The 16,661-nt window shown below is 42.4% G+C and overlaps 1 protein-coding gene across 14 annotated transcripts in view; it reads left to right on the top strand.

The window, feature by feature from the left end:
- Positions 1-16,661, top strand: part of FRYL (FRY like transcription coactivator) — a 257,817-nt gene that overhangs the window by 212,889 nt on the left and 28,267 nt on the right. For 12 of the 14 annotated variants that reach the window (XR_014796398.1, XR_014796400.1, XM_084899627.1 and 9 more), the window contains 7 exons: positions 2,787-2,957; positions 5,109-5,249; positions 7,471-7,668; positions 11,075-11,236; positions 11,573-11,647; positions 12,168-12,344; positions 15,804-16,007. Coding sequence is in view for 11 of the 14 variants with exons in the window: in XM_084899627.1 (XP_084755753.1) it covers positions 2,787-2,957; positions 5,109-5,249; positions 7,471-7,668; positions 11,075-11,236; positions 11,573-11,647; positions 12,168-12,344; positions 15,804-16,007 (1,128 nt within the window). In the remaining 3 variants the exon portion in view is untranslated. The remainder of the gene's footprint in view (positions 1-2,786; positions 2,958-5,108; positions 5,250-7,470; positions 7,669-11,074; positions 11,237-11,572; positions 11,648-12,167; positions 12,345-15,803; positions 16,008-16,661) is intronic. The other 2 variants (XR_014796399.1, XM_084899629.1) reach the window with 1 other exon arrangement.

The following is a 16,661-nucleotide window of genomic DNA, read 5'->3' on the forward strand; positions in this document are numbered from 1 at the left end:
CAACAACAAAATATATTTGCATGAATGAGGTCTAAAAGTTATAGGAAATAGATAATTTATTAAAAGTAATTTTCATTTAATACTCTAATGACACAGAAAAATGTAAACAAGCGTGTTTTTTCCCTTTATGTGGAGTAAAAAATATATATATATATTGGGGGAGGGAGGAGTGTATTGGCTTACTCTGGGATTTTAAGAAAACAAAAAGCATACATTCCCTAATAAAGGAAGCAGACGCTTTGAAGAGGCTCCGCTGAAATGTGCTGAATACGCTCCTGGCTGCCCTCTTACCCCCTGGCCCCCCCTCTCCCCCCCCGAAGGTGTGGATGCTCCTCAAGTGGCAAGACTCCTCCGTCGTAATTTGAGGCAAAGAACAGGAAATTCCAAATACTTTTTTTTTTAAGAAATAAAATAGATGGCTTTCCATGAGTTATAAATTGTTGGGGTTTTTTCAGTCTGTTTTCTTCCTGTTGAGCAGCCCTCAGAGGTTCCATCTGTGTGCTTTTAGCAACCTGCAGGATGTGGAGCAAATTGATTTCTTAATTAGTCTCCCACACTGTCAAGCAGCTTTCTGCCATTATGTGCTTCCTCATTATGCAGATACCTCTGGGTCTGCTGTGTGTGCTGTTGGAAAGCATAGAATCTAAAATGAGGCAACACTAGGACAGATATTGTCCTTTTCAGCTGTTCGTTATGGCAGAAATAGTATGCGATAAGCATTTTTAATGAGACTTGGGATCCAGTTTTAACCTGGTAATCCCAAAATTCCAAAATCTAAAGCATTTGCGCTATTATAAAATTGCACGGCCTATATTCCTTTTGTCCTAAGTACAGGTTTTTAAAAATCCTTCTTTAGGGGAAAATATTATTTAAGAATGTAAGAATTCTATAGGGATGTCTTATGGTTCAGGAAAGATTCCTTAAACTATAAAAAATATTTCCTGAAGAGGAGCCAATTGTGAAATTGTAAAATGATGTGATTTAAAAAACTTTTTTTTGAAATACATATAAGACATCAACCAGTTGTTTTTTTTCTTCCTGGTGCTTGTTGTATGGGGAAAAGGCTACTCCTGCATGAAATGGGCTGGTTTTAATGGCTTTATAAAATAGCTTCTAGCCAAAACCGGTTTGGCTCAGTGCATTGGCCTGCGGACTGAAAGGTCCCAGGTTCGATTCCGGTCAAGGGCATGTACCTTGGTTGTGGGCACATCCCCAGTAGGGCGTGTGCAGGAGGCAGCTGGTCGATGGTTCTCTCCCATCGATGTTTCTAACTCTCTACCCTCTCTCTTCCTTTCTACAAAAAAATCAATAAAATATATTAAAAAATAATAATAATAAAATAAAATAGCTTCTAAGGTGCTGCATTAGTGTCTGCACAGTCTTGCATACCTCCGTATCAAGGGCCTCTCCAGGGACAGCATCCACACAATTAGACAAGATAAAAGTCAGAGTCATCTGGAAGTTACAATATCTGTAATTTGAAAGGTAACGCTACGTTCTTTACTCAGTGCTCCAGGCACTTAGTGCAGATAGACAGTTTACAAACCATCAATCAGATGGAAGAATAAGTGAGGAAAAAGAAACTAAAATAAATTTCACGGAGGCTAGCCTTTTTACGATGGAAATATAAGGGTAGTGCGGCCCTTTTTCCAGTTCTGCTCTGTTGGATGTCCCCAGAGGAGAACAAAAGGGACATCTCCACCGAGGACTTAGGGCGCAGGCACACTAAGCAGGTGCATTTGGTCAGTAAGGTCCCCAGCATTCAGCTCCCCTGATGCTGCAGGAAGTCAGTATATTTTGAAGTGGCCTTCAAATAATGATTTGGGGGAGAGGGTGTAGATCTGTAATGTTTTCAACAATAAAAATACATTTTTAAAAAACCCAACTGGGCAGATTTGAGCATGCATAAGAAAGAATCTGCAGCCGAAACCGGTTTGGCTCAATGGATAGAGCGTCGGCTTGGGGACTGAAGGGACCCGGGTTCGATTCCGGTCAAGGGCATGTACCTTGGTTGCGGGCATATCCCCAGTAGGGGGTGTGCAAGAGGCAGCTGATCGATGACTCTCTCTCATTGATGTTTCTAACTCTCTATCTCTCTCCCTTCCTCTCTGTACAAAATCAATAAAATATATTTAAAAAAAAAAAAAAAAGAAAAAAAGAAAGAATCTGCAAATTTGAGGATAGGACAATGTAAATTATTGACTCAAAAAAGAAAGAAAGAAAGAAAAAATAAAAGATTAAAGAAAAATAAAACTATTGGCCAAGGACCTTAAGAGCTTTAGGCATTTTCCTGAAGAGCAGCTTGAGGTCCATCCCGCGGAGTCCAGTGGAGTCCTCTGAGTGTAACACGCACGTTGAGGCTTTTTTTTGCAATCTACTGCTCTAGTGGGACCTCAGGTGGCCCAAGACTAAAGCATTTCTGTAGCAGGCAGCTCTGGCCCTCCCAGAGAATTCCCAGTCTGAGCCTGTCTTGTATAGTTTTTACAAAACAGTTACAACATGACAGACAGGGTTTACCAAACCACGTATGGACTTAGTGTCCGACTGAGAAAAAGCCATTCTGTTTAGCACCCGCGGGAGTATGTGACACATTATCTATTGCTGGATCTTAATGTCGTGTTCTTTTTTCTCTCTCTCTTTTCTGTTTAACTTTTCTACTGCACTGAAATAAAATGCATTGAAGCTTCAACTTACACGTTTGTTTCACTAAATATGTTTAGTATGGAATCAAGCTTCAACTTGCATCTTTATTTTTTGGCGAATGGAATTGTTTTGTTTTTTTTTAGGTTTGTGCGGAAGAAAAATGCCCCACGCTGGTCAACCTGGCGCACATGATGAGCCTGTACAGCACGCACACCTACTCCCGGGACTGCGCCAACTGGATCAACGTGGTGTGCCGCTACCTGCACGACTCCTTCTCCGAGACCACGTTCAGCCTGGTGACGTACCTGGCGGAGGTGAAGCCACCGGAGGGCGGGGCGGGCCCCTTTAACCCCTCTATGGCAACGCTTGTACGCAGGCGTGTATTTCTAAAATGAGCACTGATGCTAATCGTTACACTATTGTGAGAGAGATTATAGATTGCGTCCCTTTTGATAGAAAAACAAATGATTTTTTTTTTCAAGTATGGAGGAAGTTTTTGTAAACTTCTTTCCCATTTCCAGTATTTACCTCTGCATTCGCTGTCCTTAAATGATAGGAACTCAACATAGTGTAAACCTCAATGTCATTTAAAATGGGAAATGGGGTGTTTTTTTTTTTTAGAGAGATCTTGATCCTTGAGAATGGTAATCTTTGTTCCTACACAACTAGTTCTCGACTGGGAAGTCCCTACTAGAATAATACAGCGTGCAAAGGCATTTCTACTAGGGCGTTTTTTATTTTGATGACACATTTGTTTCCTGATCTAAAATAGTATCTTGGTGGCCAGAAAGAGAATTATTTAAAGAAAAATCCTAGCTGAAACCGGTTTGGCTCAGTGGATAGAGTGTCAGCCTGCTGACTGAAAGGTCCCAGGTTCGATTCCAGTCAAGGGCATGTACCTTGGTTGCTGGCACATCCCCAGTAGGGGGTGTGCAAGAGGCAGCTGATCAATGATTCTCTCTCATCAATGTTTAACTCTCTATCCCTCTCCTTTCTATAAAAAAATCAATAAAATATATTTTAAAAATTAAAATTAAAGAAAGAAAAAAAATCCTAGCCATAGGACTGCATAAAAAGTTAATAGTTACCTGTTGAGGGAGTAACTTCATGCCTAGGAAGTTACTGAGTAGAAAGCCATAAAGAGAACCTCAAAAGGAAGAAGTTCCTATTCATTAAAAATGTTTGTCAGCTTGTGATAAACTAGTACCTACCTTCCTTTTTAAAAAGTTGGCTTCTAGAAATTAAATTAAACCTAAAATGCCTTTTATGTAAACATAAAAGACATGATTCATTAACACGCTGAGCATTGTAAATATTGTTCATAACACTTTAACCTAGCTACGCCCCTGACTCTCCCAGAATGCTTCAGGACTGTGTGCATTGTTAGTGTTCTGATAGGCTGACTCCCATCCGCTGTACATGTAAGAGGGCTAACATGGTGGGCCATCTGCCCCGCAGCTTCCCGGCCTGAATGCACCTGGGTCTCTCCGTGTATCCTATGGCTACCCCTTCAGGACAAGAGTCAGCTTTGAATCTAAGGGCCTTAGACCAGCGGTCACCAACCGGTGGTCCTCAGACCACTGGTGGTCCATGAGGTCCGAAAGGTTGGTGGCCGCTGCCTTAGATCACCTTCCCTCTGTGCCACCGTAAAGGTCGCCACTCAAGTAGCACCAGCTCCGCCTGAGCTCCGGTCATGGCTCTGAGGTCTGGACCTGCACAGTCAGCCGTGGGTGCCTCACATGGCAGCATTTGTTCTCTGTAGAGAGGTCGCTTTGCCCCAAATGTTGCTCTTACTAGTGTACGTTATCCTTGCTGCATTATCTATATATATAAAAGCCTAAGCAACCAAACAACTGGTCAACTGGTTGCTATGATGTGTACTGGCCACCAGGGGACAGATGCTCAATGCACAGGATCAGGCTCCCTCCTGTCTGGATTGGGCCTGTGGGGATCAGGCCGAAAACGACAATCTGACATCCCCCGAGGGGTCCCAGGTTGTGAGAGGGCGCAGGCCAGGCTGAGGGACTCCATCAGTGCACGAATCTGTGCACTGGGCCTCTAGATATGAATAACTTTCAAAGTATTACTAACATGTATTTAAAACTATATATTTAACTGTCCTGCAAACACTAAGAAGTAGGTGGTATCCCTGTTTTATTTTAAAAAATCAAGAGACTCAGAGAAGTTAAGAAACATGTCTAAGATCACATAGCTAATAAGAAGCAGGTGTGAAGAGCATGGGGTAGTTATTTTTTAGTGGTGATGGTGGTGGTGGTGGTATAATGATTTTTCTCTTTACGTAATATAAATAGTGTTCAGTTAAAAGAAAACACTAAGATTAAGATAATAGATTTACATTTTACTTTTGTTTGTCTCTGGATTTCTAGTCCTCTAACCATGAACCCCTGGCTTAAATCTATCTATTTTCAATATCATAAATATAAATACCGAACTTTCACTTTCAGCTGCTAGAGAAAGGACTGTCCAGTATGCAGCAGTCGCTGCTGCAGATCATCTACAGCCTTTTGAGTCACATCGACCTCTCTGCTGCCCCAGTCAAGCAGTTTAACCTGGAGATCATAAAGATTATTGGCAAATATGTACAGGTGAGTGGCCACAAAACTGATGTGCAGAAATGTTCATCTCAAAGTGATTTATAATCATAAAAAGCAGTGAGGAAAGAAGTGTTAAGTCCATAAATCATATTCTCAGGAATGTGTACAATGGAACAACGTTCTCAATGTAAGTGACAAAAAGCAGAATCCGAATGCTATCTGATAAAAAGCACCAGATGTTTAGAAATTTAAAAAAATCAGACTTAGCTTAATGTGAATGATGACAAGTCAACCCAGTCTGTACTGAATTTCATCTTGAACTGTCTTTTAGAAATACTGGCAGATCAGTATTGTGGATACAATTTATTAGAGAGCAGACTTTTTTGTTTTTTTTTTAATGTTTTTATTATCTTTTTATTACTGATTTCAGTGAGTAAGGGAGAGAGAATTAGAAACATCAGTGATCGGCTGCCTCCTGCATGCCCACACAACCAGGGCATGTACCCTGACCAGGAATTGAACTACTACCTCCTGGTTCATAGGTTATTGCTCAACCACTGAGCCATGCCCTCTGGGCTTTAATATGTTTTTATTGATTTTAGAGAAAGGGAGAGAGAGAGATAGAAACATCAATGATGAGGGAGAACATTTGAATGGCTGCCTCCTACAGGTCCCCTACTTGGAATCAAGCTGCAATCCAAGCATGTACCCTGACTGGGAATTGAACCGTGACCTCCTGGTTTATAGGTCAAAGCTTAACCGCTGAGCCATATCAGTTGGGTTCAAATTTATTTTTTAGTATTACGTGAACCAAGGTCATATTTAGCTGATGGCCCATCACAATTAGTGACTTCTGCTTTATTCAAACATTGAGCATTTTACAGAATTGAACTATTGGTTATCATTTACATTTAAAACACAATTGCCCATATAATTTATGGAGCTCCCTAAAGAAGTTTTTGTATTTTCTAATGCTCAGAGCCTCTAATTAAATGTAAAACTGTGTTGTTGTTTTTTACAAGGATTTGCTTCAAATATCTTAATATTATGTGGATATTTTTATTGTTAAATATTTTGTACTTTAGACCTCTTTATATCAAGATGTCATTCAATTGGATAACTCAGTTTGCAAAAGATTTTTCATTTCCTTTTGTTGTTTTAAAGGCATACCACCCAAAATTGTCAACTATAAAATAGTGGGTATAATATAAGGTTGAGATGTGATATTGGTATCATAATTAAGAAAAAATAGTTTTTATATGTGTTCTGAAGGGAAAAATATAAAATCTTTGACATTGGTTCTTCTACACATATACATTTATCATGTAAATTACAACTAAATTATTTTAAAACATACAAAACAAAGAAAAGCATTAAAACAGCCCAAAACACGTAGTCACCATTTATGTAGGGAGAAAAGCACCCTATACAACTCAGTAATCCCTGAGAGCATCACTTTAGCACAGCATTTACACTGATTATTTGGGGATTGGGTCATGGATTCAAAAATCTAATGGTTTGGGATTTTTTTTTTTTTAGTATTTTAATATTTTTATGTCTAAAAAAGTATGTATTCAAAATATTTTATCTCCAAGACTTAAAATACTTAGAGCCATAAAACTATAAACTTCATTTATTTAGAACGTTCCTATATGTATCCCTCCTCTGTTTACTACTATTATTTATAAAGCACTCCCTGGAAGAAGTTCTGATTTAGAAACATTATTAAGTATGTGGTGTCCCATACAAATAATAACTTGATTCCTTTCCTTTTGTAACTCAGACCCTCGTTGAGGACTTCAGAGTGAAAATAAATACCGTATTTTTCGGACCATAAGACGCACTTTTTTCCCCCCAGAAGTGGGGGGGAAAAGTCCCTGCGTCTTATGGTCCAAATATAGCCTATACATATACTGTAAAAAAAAAAGGTTTTTTTACTTGCCCGGCTCTGTGTGGTCTCTGTGTGCTTGCCCGGCTCTAAAATGGTTCTAAATGCTGCTGTTTACGTTTACAGGGTTGATTACATGTGTTTATGACTGTGATGTTGGGTTTTAATGCACATAAAATATTTTAGGACACTATTTGTTTCAGAATCTTTTTTTCTTCATTTCCCTTCTCTAAAAACTGGTGCGTCTTATGGTCCGAAAAATACGGTAATTTATAAGAGTTTTTATAGAAATAATATTTTCATTGTTTACAGTACAGCTAAACTTTTGTTTTTCGTTAAATATGTATTTGTAACTTCTGCATGTCTATTGTATTTTTAAATCAGAGTCCTTATTGGAAGGAAGCCCTTAACATATTAAAACTGGTGGTGTCTCGTTCTGCAAGCCTCGTTGTACCCAACGACAGCCCCAAGACCTATGGAGGCGATGTGGGCTCGCCGGAAATATCCTTCACTAAGATTTTTAATAATGTCTCTAAGGAGCTGCCTGGGAAGACCTTAGACTTTCATTTTGATATATCTGAGGTAAGATGCCCAGCATGCAGATGCTCTCGTAGAAATGTTCATCTGTTCATTCCAAGCGCGTTGATTTTGCTCATACTCGGGAGGAGGCACTGATTTGGGTGCTGTGGAAATGGGGAGGCGACGGGGAGAAGGCCTCTCCGAAAGCTTACGGTCTCTTGGGGGAAAGAGGCAGATAAAAACAGTGGTCAGTGCTTGTCCGGAAGTAAGTTGAAGGTACTACAGGAATGGGTGTATATCTAGCTTGGTCTGAGCTGAGTGCTGAAGGGCATGTGTACATGGTAGTCTGGAGTGGGGAGATTATATCCCAGAAGAGACAGCATGGGAAGGGAGGTTTATAATTGTGAGCAAGCATGGTGCTCCAGAAACTTCTAATTAGTACAGCATTCTTTAAGCACAGAGAACGGAGGGAGAATGAAGAGAAATGAAGCCGAAATCTTAAGAGGGCGAGGGGCAGGATCTCAGGGATTTCCCCCGCCTTAGTAACAAAATGGTTGTATCGTGAAGCAGTAGTTCTTAAAGGATTTGTAGCTAGAGTGGGAAATATTAGGATTTGCATTTTAGGATAATCAGGCAGCAGGATGGACAATAGACCAGGGAGAAGGGGAGGGGAATCAGTAAGGAATCTGTTAGAACAGTTTGAGCAAAAGATTATGTTGGAGAGCAGCCAATCGACATGTGTGTATGCCTATTAGCACAACCAATAGACTAGGACCCTGGGGCAGTGGGGCTTGTCCTGGGGGGTGGGAGTGGCCGGGGAGGGGTCAATCAGCGGAAAAGGAGACATATGTAATACTTATAAAATAAACTAATTAATTAAAAACAAAGATTATGTTGGACCATTCCTAGGCAACTGCAGAGGAAAGAAGAGGGAAGGGATGGTTTTAAAAAAAGACTGAGGAAACAGTTGATGGGATTGGATGGGAAGGAAAAGGGTGCCAGTGAAGGAGGGATGTCAAGGACAGTTGCTTTGACAACCACATGGATGTTGGTCCCATTCAGAAGGAATGGGAATTCAAGAACAGTTCTTAGCAGGGAAGGAAGATGAGTTCAGTCTTAAATATACGGACTCTGACGTGACTAAGAAACACACTCACTGAGGTGCCTAGTAGTCAGACTTTCGGATCTGAAGTTTTAGAAGAAAACTTGGCGGAAGTAAACAAAAAGCAAAGGTTTTTTCAGTGTTGTACTAGCAAAAGTAGAAAGCTGAGATCATGGAAGGAACAACAAGGCTAGAATAAACAGAACTGAGAAGCCCAGTATTTTAGGGCAGGACAGAGGCAGGGCCCACCATCCAAAAGGAAACCTGGGCCTCTGATGATGTCATATTAATATAAATCTCATGTAAAGATTCTGGGCCCTTGCTGGGAATCCCTTTTTTTTTTTTCCTTCGGCACCTAATCCCAATCTTGGTGGCCTTGGTGCTACTGAAACGGTCTTTTACAAGCCAAAGGAAGAATTTTTCAAGAGAGAAGTGAAGTTATGGACCAAGTATTGCAGGGGATTTGAGAAAGGTACAGGTCGAAGATCTAATCCCATTTTATTTTATTTTTATTTTTTTATTTTTTTTTAAATATATATTTTATTGATTTTGTACAGAGAGGAAGGGAGAGAGAGAGTTAGAAACATCGATGAGAGAGAGTCATCGATCAGCTGCCTCCTGCACACCCCCTACTGGGGATATGCCCGCAACCAAGGTACATGCCCTTAACCGGAATCGAACCCGGGACCCTTCAGTCCCCAAGCCGACGCTCTATCCATTGAGCCAAACTGGTTTCGGCTCTAATCCCATTTTAATTGATTAGGAATACTTAGATTTTAAAAACTTTTTTGCAGTTTACTTTTGGTATTAAAACTTATCCAGCGCTTATTGGTGTGTATGTGTTTTTTAAGATAGAAAGTATGTTTATTGCTGATTTTTTAGTTAGTATCATCTGAGAATTTCTAACGTGGAGTGCATAGCATGGGAAAATTATAAAGCGGGCTTTCCTTTTCTCCCAGGTCAAACCATACAAATTGGTGGAATAACTGAGGCAGTGATACGAATTCTCAAAACATTTGATATACTTAATTTCAGTTTTTTTCTTCAAAACTTCCTAAGCACCTGCTATGTGTAGCCACTGGAGATATACTAGAGGGACAGAGATGGGTCTCATGTGGTCCAGGCGACTTTTGTGGAGTAAGGGAGATGGGCACATGAACAAAACCCCGTTCCCTGGCAGAGTGCCCAAGTATAGTTACCCAGAGGCGGTGGTATCAGAGAAGCCCTCCTTGGAAGCGTGGAGTCGCCCTTAAAAAATAGATAGGGGTTTGCTTTGGGTCAGAGTAGGCAGCATGTCCGTAAAAGCGTGGCATGTTTGGGAAACAATAGCAGGTTTAGTTTTGCCGGTGTGTGGAGTTCAGGGCGGAGTGGAAGTGGGCACCAGATTATAAAAAGGGACTAGTACAACATGCAAATGAGCTTGAATATTATTTTCAAATGCAAACTCAAGAGAGTTCACAAAGCCAAACTTATATAAATGAGTTTTGAGTCTTCATAGAATTTGTACTGAAATAAATTTTGGATTTGTAGTAAGAAGCTATACAGATATCTTTCTCATTGTTACTTATCTTGAATCTTTGCAAAAGCACATTATTGAAGCAAACTTAACAATGTGCATTGAAAGAATACCAAAATGTTAATAGATGTTAAATCTGAATGGGAGATTTTTAAAAAATTGTTTTTACAATCTCTGAGCTTTCAAAGAAGATACCCTAATTTATAAAAAGCAAGAGACCATCATGACCAAAACAACTGGATACAGAACAGCAGGCTGCATGGGGCGACCAGGGCAGCAGGGGAGTTAGTGAACAGCAGGCTGCATGGGGCAATCAAGCAGCAGTGGGGGCAGGTAAAGGCAGTCGGGGGTGATCAGGGAGGAGTTAGGCATCAATCAGGCTGGTAGACAGAAGACGTTAGGAGCAATCAGGCAGCAGACAGGCGAGTGGTTAGGAGGCAGCAGTCCTGGATTGTGAACAGGATTCCTCATTGGAGAGGGTTCAGGCTAGACTGAGAGACACACACACACACACCCCTCCCCCCCCCCCCCCCCCCCCGCAGTGCATGAATTTCATGTACTGAGGCTCTAGTATTTTATAATCACATGGGGAAAGATTGGAGATGGTTTTTTAAAGAAAACAGATCTATATTGAAAATAGGAATAAGCTTTCTGATAGTCTCAGAGACTCAAAGTGAAGTCTCTTGATTAGAAATAGAGACAACTTTGATTTTTGTAACATCTACCACATGATAATTTTTCTCCTTACACTATGTTTTGGTTGGTTGTTTTAAAAAAATGTCATAGATACACTGTCAACCCTTTTATGTTGAAACGGTTGAGTCAAACACTGGCATTTTGTTTCTGTGTAGACACCAATTATTGGGAACAAGTATGGTGATCAACACACCACAGCTGGAAGAAATGGGAAACCCAAAGTTATCGCTGTTACCAGAAGCACTTCTTCTACTTCCTCTGGTTCTAATTCTAATGCCTTGGTCCCTGTTAGCTGGAAAAGGCCACAGTTATCACAGGTACGTCAAAGAACATCAAAGCTGGACATTCGTGCCCGGCAGGAGGGCCTGAGCTGGCTGAGCACCGTCCCATGCACCGAAGGTTGCTGGTTCGGTTCCAGTCGGGGCAGACGCCTGAGTTACGGGTTCCATTTCCAGTTGGGGCACACACTGAAGACAGCTGCTCAGTGATTCTCTCCCCCCACCTCCCAAGCATGTCCTCGGGTGAGGGTTTTAAAAAAAGACCCCAAACATTTGTGAAATAGAAGAACCAACTTTATTATATGTATGAAAACTTGAGAAAGTGTCTTATTTTATCAGTAATCCTAACATTTGAAAATTTTTTCCCCCCCTTAGCGAAGAACAAGAGAAAAGCTAATGAACGTGCTTGCTCTCTGCGGCCCGGAGTCCGGCCTCCCGAAGAACCCCTCAGTGAGTGACCAGGAAAGCTCGGGGAGGGGTTTTAACAGTCCCGCTGTGCCAGGAAGAGAGGGAAGTTATGGTCGCCTTTTTCTTAACTTATCTTAGTATGGATGAAGCGTGAAAAAAGCGTGACTTGTCTTTGGGATGCTGGGCAGCGGTGCTCATTGAGTATTCAACCAGTTAGGTGTCAGCGTGAACACCAGGGAAAGCTCTGAGTTCGCTGACAGCCGAGGCCTGCAGTGGCTCTTAGGTAAGGTGACCAGTCGTCCCACTTTTGGCGGGACAGTCCCGATTTTTAACCATTTGTCCCGCTGTGAATGAATCTGGACTTTTTTAAAACGCCGTGGGGAGCAGGACAAATTGTTAAAAGTCGGGATTGTCCCATGGCGTTTTAAAACAAATTGTTAAAAGTCGGGATTGTCCTGCCAAAATCGGGATGTCTGGTCACCTTACCCTTAGGGCGAGGGCGCCTCTGATGCAGAAGGACGAAGCTGACAGGTGGCTTTTTGTCTTTTTGTGGGGGGGTCAGGTGGTATTTTCTTCCAACGAAGACTTGGAAGTCGGTGACCAACAGACGAGTCTGATTTCTGCAACAGAAGACGTGATTCACGAGGAAGAGGTACCCGTGGAAGACAACACCAGTGAACAGCAGTTCGGGGTCTTTAAGGATTTTGACTTTTTAGACGTTGAGTTGGAAGATGCAGAGGTAAGGAGGATATGGGCTTCCCATTGTCATGTTTGTAGGATAGTTGTAACTGTGTTAAGAATTAAAGACTTGACCATAGGCTCTTTCCTTACTAACGTCAGTATAAGGTCAAGAATAGAAAAAACTAAATTGGGAACTAAATATGATCAGTACGGTCGGTACAATAGCAAAATAAATCTGAAATAAAAGGGGAACATCTAATTTTTTTTGTCATTATCTTTAAAAATGAAAAGTAAGAAATTGATTTCTTCCAACGTCCTTTTCTTAATCTTTTTTTTATTTTTCAATCACAGTTGACATGAATATATTAGTGTCAGGTGTACAGCACCAGGCTTAGACATTTATATAATTTACAAAGTGACTCCCACCAGCAAGTCTAGTACCCACCCTACACCATACATAGTTATCACAATATTATTGACTGTATCGCCTGTGCTGGGCCAAAAGTATTTTTTTAATTTAGGGTGAGCTTAGGCCTAAATGCTTGGCATGTGATACAGAAACTAATGTGCAGCGAAACACTAAAACAATTAAGTTTATCAGACAGTTTTACAGAGCATGGCGCTTACACTAACTTGATGGCTCAAAAGAAGTTGAGTCTCTTTAAACTTTTTCCCACTTCCGGTGACCTTCCTCGCCGCTTTCTGCTTGTCGATGTAGCCAGCTCTCTCAAACGCCCCATCTCGGCTGCCACCCGAAGGGCTTTCTCCTCTCAATGGGTTCAGTTTAGGTCAAATGGATGGTTGTGTCCGTTCAGATGCTTTCCGAATGGAAAACCCAACTCGGAAAAGCGGGTTCATGAGCTCACAAAGCCGAGCCAGGCGGTCCGGGCTTCAGGGGGTCCGGAGCACTGCGGTCTCTGCGTCTGTCTCTCCCTGGTTCTCCACGCCCTGCCTTTCTCTTCAGTCAGCCTGGCCTCAGCGCCTCCGAGAGCTGCCTCTGCACTGGCTTAGGAGCTACGCAGGCCTCTCTGGGATAGCTCACCATTTACATATTCCCAAAGACACGAGTGTACCGGTTCATACTGTGTTTGCCCGAAAATAAGACATCCTCCGAAAGTAAGACCTAGCTCATGGAAAGATGAGACATCCCCTGAAAATTAGACCTAGCGCAACTTTGGGAGAAAAAATTAATATAAGACACTGTCTTATTTTTGGGGAAACAGGGTAGAAGCCCCACAGGCATTATTCAGCAACTTGTAGGGCAGTGGCTTTTAAACATTTTGCGGTTTTTCCCACTGTGATCCATAGTTAATACATTTTATATCATATCCAAATATATATATATACACACATACCTTTTTTTCTTAGAACTGTAATTTTTTTTTTACTTTTTATTTACTTATTTATTTACTCCTCACCTAAGGATATTTTTCCATTGATTTTAGAGAGTGGAAGAGAGGGAAAGACAGAGAGAAACAGAAACACATCACTTGGTTGCCTCCTACACGAGCCCTGACCAGGGCCTGGGCCAGGGAGGAGCCTGCAACCAAGGCACACGCCCTTGACTGGAATCGACCCCCGGGCCCTTTGGTCTGCAGGCCGACGCTCTATCCATTGAGCAAACCAGCTAGGGCTACACGCACACACCTTTACAATACAATACTCAAGAGTATGCATCCCTACTCAGTGCTTTATGCACACTGATATTTTCTGTGTATCTCCCTTTCATTTTATTTATTTGTTTTCCAAAAGGGCAGGCCACCACCCTCTGGAATCAGTTTCAGAAAGTGTGATGAGCTCAGTGGTTGAGTGTTGACTGTTCAGTTCCCAGTCAGGGGCACGTGCAGCTGCTGAATTCTTTTGTAGTTATTTGCTTCTTAGAGTTCAGAATTTAAAACTTCCAAAGGTAGGCCCTTTGTAATGATAAAAATTATTTTTGTGGGGGTTTTTTCCCTTTTTTTTTTTTTTAAAGAACACTAAATGCTTCATATTGCATCTAATACTCTAAAATGTCAGTGGTGGTAAAATTGGCTTTAGAATACAACTTCGGCCATAAGAAATTAAAGATGCTCATTACAGGTCCATCTTTAATTCAAATGACTGTATTTAGGGGAGAGTGCTCATTATTAGGCCAAATTCAGTGATGGAGATTTTTCTAAAATCTAAAGATAGTCTTGCTTAAAACAGCGACTTTGCCACAAAACAAACGTAACTGCTAAGGAAACATTGAGAGCCCAGTGTGTGCGAGGACTGTTGCCATCGCTGTGGCTCTTACGCGGTGATATTTAAACGGAGCCCGAGGGCCCCTGGGTCAGGACATGGAAGGGCCACGAAGCTAGAGCTCCTGGTTCAACAAGAGCATTTTATTCATCCATTTCATACAGCTGGCTTCCGGCTTAAATTTTATTTGAAATAAATATTCCTCTGCTTTACTTACTTTTAAAAAAATTTTTAAAGGCTTTGAAAGCCTCTTTTCGGGACAATCCCTCTTGAGTAAAGGAACACAAATAAATCGCATTTTGCTGGCCGATTCACTGTGGTTTGTCATGTCAGGGCTTAGGAAAGAGTCGTAAGAATTACATCCTTACAAAAGGAGGATCGGCTTAGAGTAAAAGAAACTTAATAAATCTGGGGCGAACCGGAAACCCGTCGTATTCCCTCCAGACCTTTCGAAGTGGCCAGAGTTATGTCTCGGTAGCTGCAGTAGCTTAAACTGCCTTATAATAAAATAAAATAAATGACCATTTGCTTTAGTCGGAACCATCCTACAGACTAAAACAGTTATGACTTTGTGTGTTGTCAGCTCCATGTTAGTTTAAGTCAGTTTCGCATCGTATCAAGTAGTAAGTCTATGTGAACTTTGAAGACCTTCCTTAAAGTTTGTGTTGCTGAAAGTGTATATCATAGAAATGTTGTTTTCATTGTCTGTCTCCGACTTCTCCACATAGCTTGCGTTAAAAAGCAATTTAAATCACATGTTGGCTTCTTGCACAAAGCTTGATCCAGAGCTTGAATCAGTCTCTGAGTTAGAGAAATCACAGTTTTCCCCAACAAGCGTAGAGCGTATATTTCAATGTGTGTCTTCGTTCTCGCTAATTCTGTGTGTTTTCCCTTTTGCTAACCAGGAGCTGCAGGTAAGTTTGCAGCCTGGTGGTGTGGGTTGTGCGTTTGTTGTCGTCTGTGGTGTATTCGTCGTCTTTGTGATCTCATTGTGCTTGTGTGTTAAGACTAGAAATGGCCTAGACGGTAGATTTTGTTGGTCCCCAGTAATCAACGTAGAAAGTTAAGAAAATGACTTAGTTTAAAAGGAGGTTTTCAACCAGACGTTTTGATCTCTCGAAATATAAATATTTAACGATGTCTTAAAAGTTTCAAGAAACTGAAGGGCTGATTGAAACTCTGCTTATTGACGATGCACCGAGTATGTGTCATCCTGGTACATGTCTCCCCGGTGTGTGGCCTTCCCTGCGGTCACAGGCACGCGTTTGAGGTCCTAAAAGCCGCGTTGCTTTTCCAGGGGGAGAGCATGGACAACTTCAACTGGGGAGTGCGCCGGCGCTCGCTGGACAGCATGGACAAGGGGGACACGCCGTCGCTGCACGAGTGCCAGTGCTCCAGCAGCACGCCCAGCCTCAGCCTCACCAACCAGGAGGACACGGACGAGTCCTCGGAGGAGGAGGCGGCCCTCACGGCGAGCCAGATCCTCTCCCGCACGCAGATGGTACCCAGGCACCTCCTCCCCGGCGCGCGCGGCTGCTCTCCTCACCCCCTCGGCCTCCAGCCCAGTCACTCCATTTCTTGATCGTCTGGTTTCCATTTCTGTTTGGGCGAAACGCACCCGCTGACGTGGAAATACGGGCTCGCGGCAGTAACGGGGCGCGCTGCCACCCCGACAGGGATGGGTTTCACATCACTTCCCTCCCGGCAGCGGCGAATGGAGGGTGGGAGAGAGGGAGAGTCAGAGAGAAACAGACACATAATTTCATATGGTCCACAAACGACGGTGCATGTGTTTAGGGTCAGTGTGAATTACCAGTCTGCCACCCCCTTTCCTCTTCCGGTCCCTGTGGGAAGATTGGGCACGCCTTTGGTCTCACCATCAAGTCAGTTACTAGCAGAGGCAGCTTCTGACTCGTCTCCCGGGGGCTGATGACAGGGAGTTAAAGAATGGGCGGGAAAGGGGGAAGAAGAAGGCTGTAGAATCGTCTGGTCCTTCGGAAATGTGGGGGCGAAGGAAGGTCAGACGCTGTGTGGGGAAGGGTGCGGGGGACAGCCACGCAGCGGAGTCCTGTCTGTGTGCCCCAGTGAGCCTGTCCACCGGGCCTGGCCGGCCTCTGCTGAGCCCGCACCCCGCCTGCCGGGAAGCTGCGGGCAG

The sequence above is a fragment of the Pipistrellus hanaki genome, assembly GCF_964339955.1.
Source record: "Pipistrellus hanaki genome assembly, chromosome: 1".
Classification (NCBI taxonomy): Eukaryota; Metazoa; Chordata; class Mammalia; order Chiroptera; family Vespertilionidae; genus Pipistrellus; species Pipistrellus hanaki.